This window comes from Condylura cristata, unplaced genomic scaffold (genome assembly GCF_000260355.1).
Source record: "Condylura cristata isolate star-nosed mole 26May11 unplaced genomic scaffold, ConCri1.0 scaffold00046, whole genome shotgun sequence".
Taxonomy (NCBI): domain Eukaryota; kingdom Metazoa; phylum Chordata; class Mammalia; order Eulipotyphla; family Talpidae; genus Condylura; species Condylura cristata.
Genome location: NW_004567147.1, coordinates 356,581 through 373,286, shown reverse-complemented (window position 1 = coordinate 373,286; position 16,706 = coordinate 356,581). Strand labels below are relative to the sequence as shown.

The 16,706-nt window shown below is 50.1% G+C and overlaps 1 protein-coding gene across 1 annotated transcript in view; it reads right to left on the bottom strand.

The window, feature by feature from the left end:
* Positions 1–2,477: 2,477 nt before the first annotated feature.
* Positions 2,478–16,706, bottom strand: part of GABBR1 (gamma-aminobutyric acid (GABA) B receptor, 1) — a 30,738-nt gene continuing 16,509 nt past the window's right edge. The window contains exons 12-23 of the mRNA XM_004694750.2: positions 13,532–13,774; positions 12,848–12,911; positions 11,282–11,359; positions 9,602–9,752; positions 8,600–8,732; positions 7,240–7,356; positions 7,047–7,154; positions 6,585–6,678; positions 5,815–5,942; positions 4,810–4,938; positions 4,482–4,625; positions 2,478–3,861 (exon numbers count right to left, since the gene is read on the bottom strand). Of these exons, the coding sequence (XP_004694807.1) occupies positions 3,688–3,861; positions 4,482–4,625; positions 4,810–4,938; positions 5,815–5,942; positions 6,585–6,678; positions 7,047–7,154; positions 7,240–7,356; positions 8,600–8,732; positions 9,602–9,752; positions 11,282–11,359; positions 12,848–12,911; positions 13,532–13,774 (1,563 nt within the window). The 3' untranslated portion in view covers positions 2,478–3,687. The remainder of the gene's footprint in view (positions 3,862–4,481; positions 4,626–4,809; positions 4,939–5,814; positions 5,943–6,584; positions 6,679–7,046; positions 7,155–7,239; positions 7,357–8,599; positions 8,733–9,601; positions 9,753–11,281; positions 11,360–12,847; positions 12,912–13,531; positions 13,775–16,706) is intronic.

The window sequence follows — 16,706 nt, the reverse complement described above, 5'->3', positions numbered from 1 at the left end:
GTAGTATATATACTCAATGGAGTACTACTCAGTGATCAAAAAGATAAACTCATGACTTGCAGCAACATGGATGGAGCTGGAAAGGATTATGCACAATCAAATAAGTCAGAAGAAAAAGAAAACTATCAGCCACTCCCACCACCCCGGTGGCACAGTGGATTAAAGCACAGCACTGCAAGCTGGCCACAGCAGCCCCAGAGGTGACCTCTCCTGACCCGCCCACTGCTCCCCGTAGCTTGGTTGATCTGCCTGTTCTGCTCCCCACTCTGTCTGGTGAATCTTGTGCTTGGTTGATCTGCCTGTTCTGCTCCCCACTCTCTGTCTGGTGAATCCTCTCACCGCCCCTGCACCCCTGGCCTGTACCCCAGCTCTGTATGCATAAATAAATAAATCTTAAAAAAAAAAAAAGAAAAAAAAAGGCGAGGGACAAGCACCAGGGACAATGGTGATGGTTCACCAGTGAACTGGTGGTGGGAACTACACCTGAGCAGAGAAAATATTATACAAAAACAAACAATGATGTAAAATAAATAATTGCGTGCAAAATTTTTTTTAATGCTCTTTAGTAAGTGACTAAAATAGGAGGCCACAGGCCACCAGGAACACACGGGGGCCACGGGCAGCTGGTCTAGCCTAGACACCGTGCTTCAAAGTCAGAGAAGGAAAGCTGAGTGTGAACAGCAGCGGCCAGAGGCAGGTGAGAGGAGGAATCAGGCCCTGAGTCCCAGCGCCATGGGCACAGACTTCACCCTGTGCTCATACTAGGAAGGAAAGTCCTGCTCACCCTGGCCACAGCATCTTCTGACCCTGCATTCATGATTTACACCCTACCCAAGTGTCAGGAAGTTTGAGGTCATTCTGGTGTTTTGTTCCTTTGGTTTTGCTTTTTTATTTTATTTTATTTATGCATACAGAACTGGGGCCAGAGGTGCAGGGGTGGGGCGGTGAGAGGATTTACCAGAGACAGAGTGGGGAGTAGAACAGACTGATAGACAAATACATTGCTGAGGGGAGCAGCGGGCAGGACAGGAGAGGTCTGCCACGCCATGTGGTCACCTCCCTGGCCAGGAATCGAACTCAAGCTAGCTTCCTAGTGCTGTGCTTCAACCCGTTGCACCACCAGGGAAGGTCCCTCTGTTGTTTATGTCCTACCCAATTCAAACAAGACAATCAAGTGAAAGGGCCTACCCAACCCGTGGGGCTCTTTTGCAAAAACATGAGATTGCTTTAAAAATTAGGACCGGGCCCTCCCTGGTGGCGCAGCGGATTAAAGCACAGCACTAAGCTAAAGCTACCTCCACGTGAGTTCGATCCCCATGAGTTTGATCCCCGCCTGACCCGGAGATCCACATGGTGTGGCAGACCTCTCCTGACCCACCCCCTTAGCAGTGTACTTCATCTATCTGCCTGTTCTGCTCCCCATGGTCTCTGGTGAATCCTCTCACAGCTCCTGCACCTCTGGCCTGTACCCTAGTTCTGTATGCACAAATAAATAAATCTCTTAAAAAAAAAAATCAGGCCAGGGCCCCACCTGGTGGCACAATGGCACAATGGGTTAAAGTGCAGCACTATGAAGCTAGTCACGGCCACCTCAGCACAAGTTTGATCCCCAACCAGGGAACTGACCCACATGGTGCAGAAGACCTCTCTCCTGTCTCACCTGCTGCTCCCCTCAGAACCTCATATCTAGTGTGTTTCAGTTGATTTCATTGTACTTCATCCACCTGTTCTTTTCCCCACTCTGTCTCTGGTGAATCCTCACCACCTGCACCTCCGACCTGTACTCGTTTTGTGCATAAACAAATCTTAAAAAAAAAAAAAGACCAAAGGGAAAGAAAAGCTGAATGTAAAAAAAAAAAAAACACTGCTCCAAGAGGACATTTATTTTGTCTGTTAGCCAGTCAATACCTGCATCTGGCCAACAAACTCCAAGCTAACCAGTGTTCTTAGAAAAGGCTTTTAAGGCTGGCAGCCCTCAGGGGCCATCTTCTCCACTATCTCCTAAATGCCAGCATTTTTTTTGTTGTTTTCTCTGTTCCTAGAAAGCAGAATTCTCGTATCTGGTCAGTGACTTCTCCAGGCCATCAGTGTCAGGAACTCAGCACACAGGAGTGCCAGTGGCCAGCATGCACCCAACATGCCCTGGGGCAGAGCCAAGCTAAGCCTTATCTTCACTCCACTGTGTGATGGTGATGGTGACAAAGGCAATACTATTCGCTCCCAAAAAGTACAGGGAAGAGAGACTGAGGAGCTTTTTTCCATGTGGTGGAATCTGACTCGAAAGTCCACATTTTTAACCACTAATGTCACCACTCACTGATCTCAGCCTTGTGTCCTGTGTGGTCTGCTAAGCCCTCACTGGAACTCCTCTTCCCACCCTCATGGTCACTGTATTTTCTTTAACATGAGACTTCCATGCCTCCCTTCTTAGGTGAGCCCGCTGTGTTGCTGTGTTGACAGTGTGGGATCAAGTTGAGTCACTGTTCACTGGTTTATTGAGACTTGAGACGATCCTTCCCCAATAGACTACACTGTGACAGGGATACCCCGGCCCACAGGTCCATCCATTCATCTCAAGAGTGACGTGTGCCTTCCTTCGGCCAGGATGCTCAGCCACGGTCAGCTAGACCCAAACCTGTCCCCATTTCTTCCTGAATCCCCTCAGAAAAACAAAAAAGCAAAGGGGACAATCTTGGCACAGGATGACTATGAATGGACTGAGGGTGGTACATGAGTGCAAAGGAGAGAGGGAAAGTTCTAGCAGAACCAAGTGTGCCAAGAAAGGGGGCAACTGGCCCCACCAATATGAGCAAAGGGAAAGTGCTTGACAATGTGCAGAGTAGACACCTCCAGCTCTGCTGGAAAAGCCCGGTGAGTCCTTCCGTGAGAAGGACCCGGGAGAGCGTGCAGGGGAAATGCATGGCGCAGGGAAATGCGTGGGCAAAACGTGGACGCGGCAATCGGGAAGACGAGACTCAGCACGCCGGACAAAGGGCACACGCCGACTAAGCATGCGTGACCAGGCGAGAGGGCACATGAGGGCCCCTCCTGTGGAGGGAACACATGTGGCCAGAGGGAGGGTGCAGAAGGCACACGTGGGAAGTGAGCATGAACACGAGCAGGTGCAGTGAGAACAAACGGGAGGGAGGCCACTGGGGGGGGCAGGGGGGAGGGGCAGCATGAACACACAGAGCAGAGGCGAGGCGCATGTGAATCTTGGCGAGAAGAATGAGTGCCCAAAGAAGGAAAACAAAACTTGTGGATGTTGAGAGGCAGTGGGGTGGGAGGAGAGGATGACGGGCGAGAGAGGTGGAGAAGCACCTGTTGGGACAGACAGGGCACTCTGGGGAGACCCCTGCTGGAGGAGAGCAGAGCACAATGGCAAAGGAAGCTGGGGGTTGCCGTGGCAACAGACAGGCGGGCTTCACCAGAGGACCTACGCAGGGAGTCACTGAGTAAGAAGCTTCAGGGGGATGAACAAACTAAAGAGGAAGTACTGCTAGGGAATGATATGGAGGAGGAAGAGAGAACAGTCTGCTTCCCAGCGTACTGGGGGCTCGGATAACCCCAGGACTCACAGAAAGGCCTGTATTTACAGGAGGGAGGGTGGGGAGGCATTTCCTGCCCCCTACGGCCTCCCACCCCCTCCCCCTCTCCCCTGCCTGGCCTGTCCTCCCCACAATTCCCTCACTTGTAGAGCAAATGGACTCGACTCCCATCACAGCTAAGCCGGTCAGGGGGCTCGGGAGGCCCCCTAGGCAGACTCCCAGAGGGGTCTGGGGGTGTCGGAGGGTGACGCCGGGAACGGAGCTGCTGGCGCGACTGGAGCTGATGGCGCAGTTCTGAGACACGCTCTTCTTTCTGGAGGAAGGAAAACAGGGTGAGAAGGGGGAGTCACGACGGGTGCGGGGTGGAGAGATGGGAGGAAAGCAGAGGAACCTGGCTGAGATATAAAAGAATAAGGACAGAGAAATTAAAATGAGGGATGGGGGACACGAATAAGGAAAGCCAAAGGAACACAGTGGGGGCACCAGCTGATAAAGGGGATGAGGGAACTAAGAGGAGTGGGGAAGGGGTGTGGAAGCTGGAGAAGGGGAAGTGTCAGTGGACGCAGCTTCCAATACTCAGGCAGAGATCTTGCCACCCCAGTCTGAACTTGTCCGGGACACAGAGAATATACCCCAGGCTCTGCCCACATTCCTTTCACAGGAAGGGTCACTCAACATTCACCTCCTACCTGTCCCCACAGCCACGGCCACACAGCCCACAGCCACCACCTTACTGCCTCCAGAGCCCCGTCCAGCCTGGTGAGGCTCAGGCCTTTCCCTGCCTGCCCTCATTGCCCGCTCCCTGGCAGTTTCCTCCTGAGACCCTCCCTCCACAGGTCACACACCTGAACCCTTCTCAGGCCCTGCCTCAGAAAAGCCACTGAGCTGTGGGCCTCCAGGGCCCGCCACCCCTCCCCATCCATCACCACTCACCTCAGCAATGATCTTCTCCAGTTCTCGGTTCTCCTTCTCCAACAGCCGGGACTTCTCCTCCTCGTTGTTGTTGGTTGATGACCCCGTCTTCATGGTGTCCTGTGCTTCAGACTGCCATTCCCCTCGGGTGATCAGCCTGCGCATCTGGGGGCGAACAGGGGCATGACATGCTGAGCAGAACTGTCAGGATTAGCTGAGGGGGCGGGGGTGAACAAAAAAAGAGGGACCAGCTGGGACCCAAGCAAGGGCAGAGGAGCGGAGTCCTGGGAGAGGCAGGGTCCTGGGAGGGCAGGCAGTAAGCTGGAGAGAGGAGAACAGCCAGCCTCACCTTGGGCACGAAGAGCACAACCAAGGTGATGTAGGAGGAGAAAACTATGGCGAGAGAGGCAAAGGCGAAGGCCGCGTCCTGCTGGCTGGACAGGATCATGGTGACGGGGGCAGTGATGAGGCACAGGACCTGGGGGCACAGCACGTTTGGGGGGCCTCAGTTTCATCGGCAGGCTCCGGCACCACCCAGGGTTTTCTTTATGAGAGTCTGTGAGGACTGGTCCCTGGTGAACTTCCCCCTTGAAAGGACTTAAACGCGGGATCATCCTCAACTCCAGGCAGAAGAATCCCCAACAAATTGTCCCAAAGGAGTTCCTGCTCTAGGTCTAGTGAGGCGTCCAGTGAGGGGTCCCCTCCCTCAAGGCAGGAAAAGCCTTGATCTCTGCACACATCCAGGCTCCCAACAGTCCTGGGACAGCAGGCAGGAAGTTTCACTTGTGAATCACAAACCCCAACTGGACCTCTTTTTCTGCCTCCGCCCCAACACAAAAGGGTTACTCATGGTCCCTTCACTGGGTGGTTGTGTGAAGATTAATAAGCTCGTGTCGATACTGTGCTGGATCAGCTGTAAAGTGCTTTACAGGTCTGAGGCATTAAAAAACGTTTTAAGGGGAAGCGGATCAAAAACTATGGGGGGAAGGGAAATGCACTGGACGGTGGTGATGGCACACGGGTGATTTGGTGTTGGGACGCCCAAGGGGATTACAATGGAGATGAAAAAAGGCACAAAATGATGTAAAAATAAACTATCCTATTATTAAAAAAAAAAAAAAAACGCTTTAAGGCACTGGACTATGGTGATGGCACCTGGGTGATTTGGTGATGGGAAGCCCACGGAGATCACAACGGAGATGGAGAAAGGCACAAAATGATGTAAAAATAAATTATTCTATTATTTTAAAAAAAAAAAAGTTTTAAGATCCAGACACAGAGCCTGGCTCTTCCCAGGCCACCGCCTCGGGGCTGCAGTCGGCCCAGGGCCGACCCAAGTGTCCAGGGAGCTCACCGCCACGTTGTAGATGGCCATGCCCACAGCCCGGTGGTCATTAATCTTCTCAGTGGACACACTCTTGGTCTCATAAGCAAGAAAGATGCCCAGCAGCAGCAGCAGCCCCTTGTAACCGTAGAAAATGCCTAGAATGGCAGGAAAATGTCCCCTGGGCAACAGGACTCCCTGCACCACCCACCCCCCTCTTGTCTGTGCCCTTGCCTGCTGCTGCACCTCCTTATAGCTCCACATTGAAAAGGAGACCCCTCTCTAACTAGCCCCTCTCTCGCGCAACTGTTCCTGTTCTCCCCCCTCCCCTTCATGTCATCCCTACTCGCCCAGACCTCGCTGCTTCCTCCTGAGCTAGAGCAAAGCATACAGGATGACTCGGGTCACAAGCAGCTATCCCTACGGCAAAGGCCTGGTGCCGCACAGCACCTCTCCCCTTACCTTTCAGTTAGCCGCTTGTGGTCACAGACCAGAGGGAAGCCGGCCTAAGGCCATGGCCTCCCAGCCCCCACCTGACTGTAGGGAGCTGACCACAGACAGTGCCGGCTGTAGCGGTGTCACCGCCCCTCTGCTTCACACAAGTGCTGCCTCACCCCTGCCTTGGGCTCTGAGCTCCTCACAGAGAAACACCAACCGCCCTCCATTCTCAGAAAAGATGAGAGCAGTTCTAGGGGAGGACTTGAAACTGATAGACTCGAGCTCTCTAGACTCTCTTTCCAAAGACCCTTGCCCCCCACATCTGCTGCGGCCCTGCCCCCGCCCCCTCACATCTCACACACCAAGCCACGTATTCATCTTCTTGGAGCTGCAGTGCTCCAGCTGCGGCAGAATAGACACGTCGATATCCTCCTTTGGTTCCTCCTTGGCAAACGTCTAAGGGAGAATTAGGGCCACAGGAAAGATGGTTACCACCCGCCGCTACCCTCCCCCCTCTGCTCAGTCCCCAGCTCCCAGCTCCGTCCCTGCTTCCTCTGAGACTCAATAATGAGGCCAAGTCCCACTTTAGCTGGAAGCATTTTCCTGAACACCTGGGAAGTATCAGCTCCTCTTTCCATGATGCCTGATCTTTCCCAGATCCCAACCACTTCCTTCTCCAGACGAGTCCAGAAGCCTCTAATGGGCATCATTCTAGGGACGCTCAGGGAAGCCGCTGATAGCCAGAGGCGAGAAGGCCCTGGAGGCCCTGACCCCAGGGAGCCCTGCTGGGCGTCCAGGTGCCCCTGCCTCCTCGCCAGCGGTACCTCAATGGTCCGGTGCAGGGGGTCCACAATCTGCCAGATGGCGAGAGTAAGGATGTCCATGCCCACCAGCAGGCCCACGGTGGCATACAGCTTCCAGGGCTCCAGGGTCTGGCAAACAGGGAACACAGGCATGCGGGCGCTCTCCTAAGCCCCAGAGCCAAGAGCCAGGGGCTGAGGGGTCTGCGCAGCTCACCTTCCTCCAGTCCTTCTTTTCCTCCTTCTTGGTGAAGACTGTGTGGACCCACCAGATCTTGGTAAACATGGAGCCGTAACCCAGACTAAAGCCCAAACCCAGGAGCCAGAGCCGGGCCTAGGAGAGGAGAGAGGACAGGGCGTGTAGGTGGGGCAGCAGGCAGTGAGCGGGCTGTGGGGGGGGGGAGGGGGGTTGGCGAGGCATGGGGTGCTCTAGGAGTGAACAGATGACTGGGCAGAAGGGCTGCACCAGAAGAGGAGGAGGACAGGACAGGCCAGCAGGCAGGCTCCCCCTTTCCAGATTTCCCCATTCATTATCCGCTTTGCCACTAGGCTGATCTTACTAAAAACTCCTGGGTTTGAATGACGATACACCTATGACCACCCACCAATGTCAACAGGTTGCAGCCTGAACATCTGCAGACTGGTGCAAGATCCTCCACAAGAGGGGCCCACTCACCCTCCGGCTCACCCACCCCACACCCCAGCCAGGTTGATGCTCGCTTTCCCTGGTCTAATCTCGTCCGTGTCTCTGCTGACCACACAATGTAACCTCTGTCCCTGGAGTAACCATGCAATACTCCAATCTTTCTTTTTTTGAAGTATGCCAACACTCTGACCGGGAGCTGCTTCCTCGCAGCTCCCACATCACTTTGCGCTGATACTGCTCATATTGCACCGCATTTAATTATGTGCTTCTCCCACTGCATTCTGGTCTCACTGGGGACAGAGAGTCTCTGATGAAGTGTCTGTGCATGTGTATGTACAAATGTTATTTGCATAGATGCGTGATCAGGACAGGCCCAGGGGCCCAGGAAAGAGGAGTGAAGATGGACGAGGAGAAAGAGTGAATGTTCCTACCAGCTGAACATAACAGAGAACCACACAATGTCACTATTTGATCCATCTTTCCCCACAGCTCCAGAACCTTCCCTAAGAGTTCTGCAGGCCCTCCCCGCTGTGCTACCACAGTCCCTCCCCCCCAACTCTCCTAGCTGTTAGTTCAGATCTCTGCCTCCATTCTTCTAAGCCCTGACTCAGGCTCCTACGGAAGTCCACAGTTCTGTTCTCAGCCCTCACCCACGCACAAGCCATTGTTCAGGGCTCTCTGTGCAGACCCCCTTCCTTGGCCTTCTACACCTCCCTCTTCTCCTCTGCAGCGGCGTGCCATGGCAACCATGGAATGAAAACATGTCCAGAGGCACAGGAGAAAGGGATGGGGCCAGACACAGGCCAGAGGGGTGACACTCGGAGAGGAACAGGGACGAGGCAGGGGGAGATCAGAAGGGAAAGCAAGGAACCAGCCATCACAGAGGGAGCTCCTGAGCGGGCAGGAGGGGACCCGCCCAGCTCCGCCTCACCTGACAGACGAAGGGGAACTGGTTTCTCCCGATGTGATGCCCATCCAGTCCGAGGGGGAAGACAGCAGCCAACGCCAGCGAGCAGCCCACAGCGGTCAGGTTGTTCAGGTTGGGCTGCGAGTTCTGGATATACCTACGGCAGGGCAGGCGGGGGCAGAGGCAGAAGAGCACAATTACCCTCTCCACCAGGGAGGCTCAGCTCTCCAAAGGCCACACAACAGCCTGACCCTGTAAGGGGGAAAGGATGTCCTGAAGGACTCTACAGACGCAGGCTTTGGGGACTCCACCCCCTCCCAGACACCAGAACGACAAATCCCAGCAACCCAAAGAGAAGCTGCTGGGACCCGAGGGTGCAGTTAAGCAGCCAGGTCTGGATATAAAATCCGGACATGTGGGCTCTGGGGGCCTCTTGGCCTTGTGGCTCATGGCTTGTCTCTTGTCTCTTTACCGGCTTTCAGGGTACTATTGGGGTTCTAGGTCAGCAGACGTGGTAGGATGTGTCAATCAACTTTCTCTGTCTCTTTCCCTGAGTTATTCATTTCCCTTTTCCCTTGTAAATAAACCATTTTTAACCTTTTTGTGTAGGCCTGCAGTTGGATCTTAAGCAAGTGGGTGAGGACCCACAGTCAGGCAATTCACACTGGGTTGAGCTCAAGGTAAGGGAAGATAGGCCTGAAGCAGGCAGCAGTGAAAGTGGTGGTGGGAAGGGGAGGGCGGGGGGACAAAACCGGCTGGGCCTGGTGTCTGGAGGTGGGGCTCAGCGCAGGAGTTGCTGTTCTCCCCAGTTTCGCAGGTTATTCAGCTTTTCAGTTAGCTCTGGAGCAGGATGGGAATTATATCTGCTTCTCCCCCAACACTCGCAGTGGTCACTGGTTAAGCAGGAAGCCTCAGTGAAAACCTCTGGCCTCGGGAGTCACACAGTTTTGTTCTAACAGCTTTAAAGGGGTACGGCCATTATCTTGGAGAGCAGACAGACAAGGAAATGTCAGCAGAGAAACTTACCGGACATGGGAGTTGTAGATGTTAAAGGACAGACAGACAACAGCTAGAACAATGCCCAGGCTGGAGAGAACCGAGACGGAGATAAAGAGTTTCTGTGACAGGAAGCGGAACGTCTTGATGACCATGGTCTGGTCAGCTGGGGGAGACCCTCCTGCATGGCACAGGGGCGGGTGGGGAGAGGAGAGGAGAGGAGGATGACAAAGGGGTGAAGACAGGGCAGGCAGAAGGAGAGGACAGACAGACGCTCATACGTCTCTGGCTCTGAGGATGAGACCCTAACTACCCCACAGGGCGTGTGTAGGCCGGAGGGCTCTTTGGTGCTGTGGCATCACCAGATGTGGGGGGAGGAAATGGAGCTAGAGGACGTAAAGGCTGAGGTCTATCACCAAAGTTTCAAGTTTCCTGCTGTAGTTTGTTCTTTCTGTTTCTCTATCCTCTTTTATAGCAAAGGAAAATGGTAGGGAAAGAAGGGGATAATGAGAAATCAGTATCATGCGTTCTCATAACTCAAATCCAAAGTGCAAAAGACAACTGTAGAATCATAAAGCCAAATAGCCTCAAAGTGTCTAGACTGGCCTCCTAACTCTGGGAAAAAACGAATCTGCGATTGTAACCTTGAGGGTGATAGTCCCAAAGGTATTTTCCAGTTATTATTAAGGGTAAGCTCAAATTTCTCAGAGTTAACCAAAAAAAAAAAAAAAAACTACTAATTTCAATCACTCCATTAAAAAAAAAAAGTGGAAATTAGGCCATGCCGCATTTATAGCAGTACAGAGCACCGTCCTAAATTCAAATTATATAAAAAAAAAAATTCAAAACTCCAGCGGTGTCAGGAACAACTAGGCTTCAGTGCACAGTGCAGAAGGCGGCTCCTTTCACGGCTGGGTCCCTCCACCCTTAGGTGCCCAGCCTTTATCAGTTGGTCTTTGTTTTGCCCACCTTTTATCTGTTTCCATTTCCTATTATTTAGCCCACCTAGCACACAAAGAACAATCACTTACTTTTCTCTCTCAAAAGCGCGTGTTTGCAGAGGACAGTTCAATAAGGTCTTACGTTCCCGCCTCTGGCTGTGCAACTTTCTCCTGACTGACATGAAAAGGCACATCTAGGCTCAAAGCAGCCCACTCCTCTACACCATGGCATCAGGACACTGTGAAACCCACCCTGTCTCTAATCCCCAATTGCCCCAGCAACGTACTATTTTTTCAAGATTTACTTATGCACACAGAACTGGGGTACAGGCCAGAGGCACAGGCAAGGTGAGAAGATTCACTAGAGACAGAGTGGGGAGCAGAACAGGCAGATTAATAAAGGACACTGCTGAGGGGAGCAGCTGGCGAGACAGGAGAGATCTGCTGCACCACGCGGGTCACCTTCAGGGCCAGGGATTGAACTTGCACTGAAGCGACTGTGTCTCACTTACAGTGTTGCGCTTTAACCCGCTGCGCCACCAGGAAGGGTCCGCACCGTACTATTTTTAATGGTGGTTGCTACCAACCACCTAGTCCCTCTCCAAACATGAGCCTCCCCTGCCTCCATCTTGGAGATTTTGTTTCCTTTCTCTTAACCATTCCTTGGTGCATTTCAACCTACTGGCCCCAACTCACCCGCCCTCGTTAAACACATCACCCTTTGACTACGCAGAGATTTGAAGGGAAAATACCACTGAGATCCACCTACCGATCCACTTGTCTGTCTTGGACCAGGAAAGATCATCCTTGGTGCTGTCGTAGTAGCCAATCTTCTTGTAGCTGCCTCCTAAGCATGGACAACAGGAGTGACTGCAGGTAGGTAAAGAGCCCGTCAAACTTCCTGCTCCTGCTTTTCCCTTCAACTGAGCCCCTGAAGAATACTTGGAAGGACCCGAGGGGTCACTTGTATCCACACTCTGACTTTAAAGCAATAGAAGGGGGACCCAAGGCAATGAAAATATGTAAGGCTATTTTCTAGGCTTAAAGCCTCTCAGTGCAGAGGCTCCATCGTACGTCCGACACCCATCAAGTCTCACACTGCTCTTGGCAAGTGACTCTCACTTCGAATCTGGCTTCTGCAAAAGCTTTAAACACATTTCTGCTTATTCTCCCTCTCGTGATAGACAGAATCACAGGCTCTCTTTTCCCAGCGGCTTTCATTTTAATTTTAGAAATGTCTCTTCTGTTGGCTTGGGTTCTAATTCCTTAGACAAGTTGCAGCTGCCTCTTCAACAGCCACAAAGTAAAACTCAATCACCCCTAAGGTTTCTGTTCCAAAACTGTCCCAGTTACCATTACTTTTCCTTAAAAAGCCAGCTCATGCCCCTCTCACCATGGCTGAAGTCCATTTCCTCTTGTCCTGAACACAAAGAAGATTTGAGCGGATGTGGGAGGTGGGGAGAAAGAAAGAAAGAAGCTTTTCACAAGAGGACGAAAATGGCTCTTGGCCATGCTATAAGAGACTGAGAGTGGGGTGGAATTGAAAAATTAACTCATAGAAGCTTCACAAATCTTTAAGTGTGCTAAGTTATAAGACAATACAATCTAGAAAAGCCAAACTATACATGGCACCAAAAAATGACCAATGATTGGTCACACAGCACGGAAATGCAATGGATTCCCTTTAAAAACAGCAGGTTTCCTAGATTCCACTTTCCTTGAGTCCATGAGTATGCAAGTAACAAGCCACTAGGGGAAAATTCTGAAATTAAAATGCAAGCCTCCAGGAAGAGAGTGGTTGTTTTCAATGCACTTTTCAAGAACACAACCACTTCAACTTTAAAAACCCACCCATTTCATTCATAGCAGGAGCATAAAGGACCAGGGTGAAAATAATAATAATAATGAACAACTATATACCAGAGCCATTTTATGGGAGTGGAGTGGGAAATGGGATCAAAAATGGGGGGGAGTGGGCAATGCATGGGACTATGGTGATGGCACACAGGTGATTATAACTGAGATGAGAAAAGGCACAAAATGATGTAAAAATAAACTAGTATATTAAAAATAAAAAATAAAAAAAGCCCACCCAGCAGCCCTCTGCCTATATCTATGCAGGTGCCTCTCCTTTGCTTTCTCTTTGTTCTAATAAATCTGCCCTTGTAAAATGTAAAAAGAAAAAATCCCACCCATACGATTACTTAAAAGCTTGATGAACACAGTTTACAGAGGAGGGCAGGAGGTGGGAGGCACGGAGGCGATCCTGGCTGGCGCTCTCCTCCCAGAATGTCCCAGCCGCCGTCACCCCATCACCTCACGCCCCTGTGCTCACCCTGCAGCTGCTCGATCAGTGTCCATGCCATCCGGGAGCCGCTAGCATCAAACACCACATGGCCCTTAGGGAGAGGAAGAGGTGGAGGAAAGCGAAGGGGATAAAAAGCGAGAGTGAAATGGGAACATCAGGGACTCTTTGAATCCTTATGTTTTTGATGTAATTGAGCTTCTGAATGAATTCTATTTATGGCATTTGCCTGCATATAGGACATACCCCAGATGTCTATACCCTAGATTTCAGAAACGTTATTCTTCCAAGGAGATGCATCACCCATCAGATTTGAATGGGAAAAAAAAGTCTCCAGAGAGAGCATCAGGACACCTGGCTTCTGGAGGTGTGACCTGGGCAAGTCACCAAATCCCTCGAGACATTACTTTCCCCATTTGAAAGGAATAGGCATTAACCTTTCATTCTATTTCCTCTTAAAATCCTATGATATTCATCTGCCTCATAAACATGTAGACTGAAAAGAAAGGAGAGGAGGGGGCTGAAAGAAATGAAATATACCATTTCCCATCCTAGTCCTATATGGGGTTGTCTGGTTCACAGGTCCTACTTCCCTGGTCTGAGACCAGTTATTAGAGAGGTAACTGAGAGACAGAATGCTTGTTTCCAGAAGAAGAAAGGGTCTTCCTCTCCACGGGAGAAAAGGAGAGTGTGAAGAAGGTCACTGTAACTCACGGAGACGCCCTCAAAGGACGAGGAGTTCATCGCCCTGTAGATCTGGTCAGTGATGGTCTGGTTGTTGTAATTGAAGTCTTCGAGGCGCACGCCCGAATGGCCCCCGCCTCCGGATGTCTTGTTCAGGGCCAAGGCCAAGGCCCAGATGGCATCATAAGCCAGCGGTGCCTCCTGGAAGCCCCCTGTCTCCTCGGGGTGTCTCTTGAGTCGTTTGGTCAGCTTCTCCACAAACTCCTGTGATGTCTAGGGAAGAGGAAAAGGAAGAAAAAATTAGAAGGGCTGTGGCCCTCCCTTGTGGCACAGCGGGTTAAAGCGCAACACTATGAGGCTGACCACAGCTGCCTCAGCGTCAGTTCGATCCCCACCCCAGAGCTGACCCACATGGCACAGCAGACCTCTCCTGTCTCACCCACTACTCCCCTCAGCAGTGTACTTAGTCAGTCTGCCTCTTCTGCACCCCACTCTGAGTCTGGTAAATCCTCTCACCACCCCGGCACCTCTGGCCTGTACCCCAATTCTGTATGCACAAATAAAAAAATCTTTATAAAAAAGATTGGAGTGGCTGTGTGGAGAGGAGAGGCACATCCAAACCTGATTCCAGCACTTCAACTTGGAGGGATGGTCCATGTTCGTGCTGGGCATATAAATGTGCAATATCTTTATTCCCACGTCTTAGAAAACTACTAGACGAGAGCAGGGATTAGCTGCATCCACTGGTCTTAATGAGTACAGCAGCTAGCTCAGAACTATAAATAGGGAAATTTAATGAATATTCAGCATAACAAATGACAATGGAGAAAAAGTAGAGCTAGCACAAAAGATACAGCTATTCCAATGAGAATCGCTACAGTGATGCGCTCTCATCTTCAGGCTGACTAGCGCTGACGCAGGACCTAACAGCTTTGCCACAGCTGAAAGATCTAGAAAAGGTGCAACATAACCATCTTCACTCTGCTTGTCAACCAAGATTTTTAATACATTGACTTCTTGCCAACCTTGTGTGTTTTCCATTTACTATCTCTCAGAGGGTTTTCAGAAGACTGAGGACTGTAGACATCCACTTTTGAAATCCATTATTCAATCCCTCCACAAACCCTTTCTAACCTTCAGTTTTCTTTTTTTTTTCAAGAAAGCTAAAATGTATGACAGTTCTTTTAACTTCATCATGAAATAGGTTCACGGCCCTCCTCGGTGGCGCAGCGAGTTAGGATGCAGCACTGCAAGCTAGCCGCAACCGCTCAGTGCAGGTTCGATCCCTGCCTACCTCAGAGGCGCGGCAGACCTCTCCTGTCTCACCCGCTGCTCCCCTCAGCAGTGTACTTCGTCGATCTGCCTGTTCTGCTCCCCACTCTGTCTCTGGTGAATCCTCTCACCTCCCCTGCACCTCTGGCCTACCCCAGTCCTGTATGCATAAATAAATAAGCCTTAAAAAAGAAAAAAACAGGTGCAAAGACCTTAATTTCTAGCCTGGTAATTAATAAACTCATTTGACCAAATAAAGGTAAAATGCTTCAGCTTTGGAAATGGATCCCACAGAATGGAGATGTACAAGGAGAAAATGACATTTGCCCTCTCAGAAACCATCAGGCTCAGTGACCATCTCTTGGCAAGGTACAAGTAACACACGGGCCTGCACAGCTGCTTAGGTCTGTGTATTAACATGCACACACTATAGCGACAGAATGAACAGGTGGGAAATATCTTTATTTCCCTTATCCTGCCAGTTGTTCTTTCTATTCAACTTTCTGGAGATACAGTGGGAGAGTGAAAAAATGCAAAGGATGTAGGACGTGTAGTCCAGTAGAAACAACCTGGGCTTTGAAGGCAGCCATGCCTGGGTCTAGCCAGGCCTGGGGTCTACTCCCTAGACCAAATTCCATCCCTCTCTTTATCCTCAGTGTCCAGCACTGGCCCAGCCCATCATGTGCGAACAACAAATGTCCATGGATTAGGGCAGTAAAGTACTCTATAATACTATACTGGTGGATGCATGTCATCACACATCTGTTCACATTCACAGAAAGTGTAATGACAGTGAGCCCTCAAATAAACTATGGACTATGGATGATAATGGTTTGTGTGTGTGTGTGTGTGTTCATCACTTGTGAGCGCTCTGGGGGTGGGGTGGAGATAATGGTCTTCCATGCACATTTTGGGATAGAGTCACATATACAATCATTATACCTTCCTCTTAAGGTGGCTGTGAACCTAAAATCATTATTAAAAGATTAAGTTTTTAAAAAGTAATGTCCAGTTCAACGACAGATGACTGGATTAGGAAGATGTGATATGTGTACATCGTGGACTTCTATTCGGCTATAAAAAAGATAAATTCTTGCCATTTGTGAGAACATGAATAAAACTGGAAGGGACTATGCTAAGTGAAAGAAGCCAGCAGGAGAAAGACAAATAGTGGATGATTTCACTCAAATGTGGAATGTAACACAAACAAAACAAAAGAAATAACAATCCCTAGAAATATGACCACAGAATTGAGGTTAATAGAGGAGGAGAGTGGTGATAGGATCAAAGGGGGGAAAAGAATCATATAAGAAAGGAATATGGGTGTTCTGATGGAGGGTGGGATCTGGGGGTAATGTATCTGAGGAGAAATGAACCTATTCCTCTGAATCATAGAGTACTATGAAGACCGAACAGAGTACTCATTAAGACCAGTGGATGCAGCTAATCCCTGCTCTCATCTAGCAGCTTTCTAAGACATAGGATTAAAGATACTGAATGCTCACTAAGAACATGAACCATCCATCCAAGCTGAAGTTGGTAAACCAGTATTATACCTAAATAATACTTTTCAAAGCCAATAGCCATTGGATCTATTAATAGGAATGGATTCCAACTCTAGTTAATCTATATAATCGCTAACAAACCTCACTACTTGGTCATTCAGCTTTAAAATGGAAATAATACTTTCTACCTTTAAAGATTTATTGTGAGGATGAAATAACATATATAAAATGCTAGCTTATAAAATAAGTTACATTTTCTCTTTGTAAATATCTCTCTCTTTGTAACTAATACTAAAATCTATAATTCTAGCTCAGTATTTGAAATCCTGTATCTCTAACAATTTCTAAGGCATTTATTACTCAATCTTTCTTCACCCCTCAGCATTACACAGTACATAGGGCTGAAATCTTCGATTCACCTAAGACTC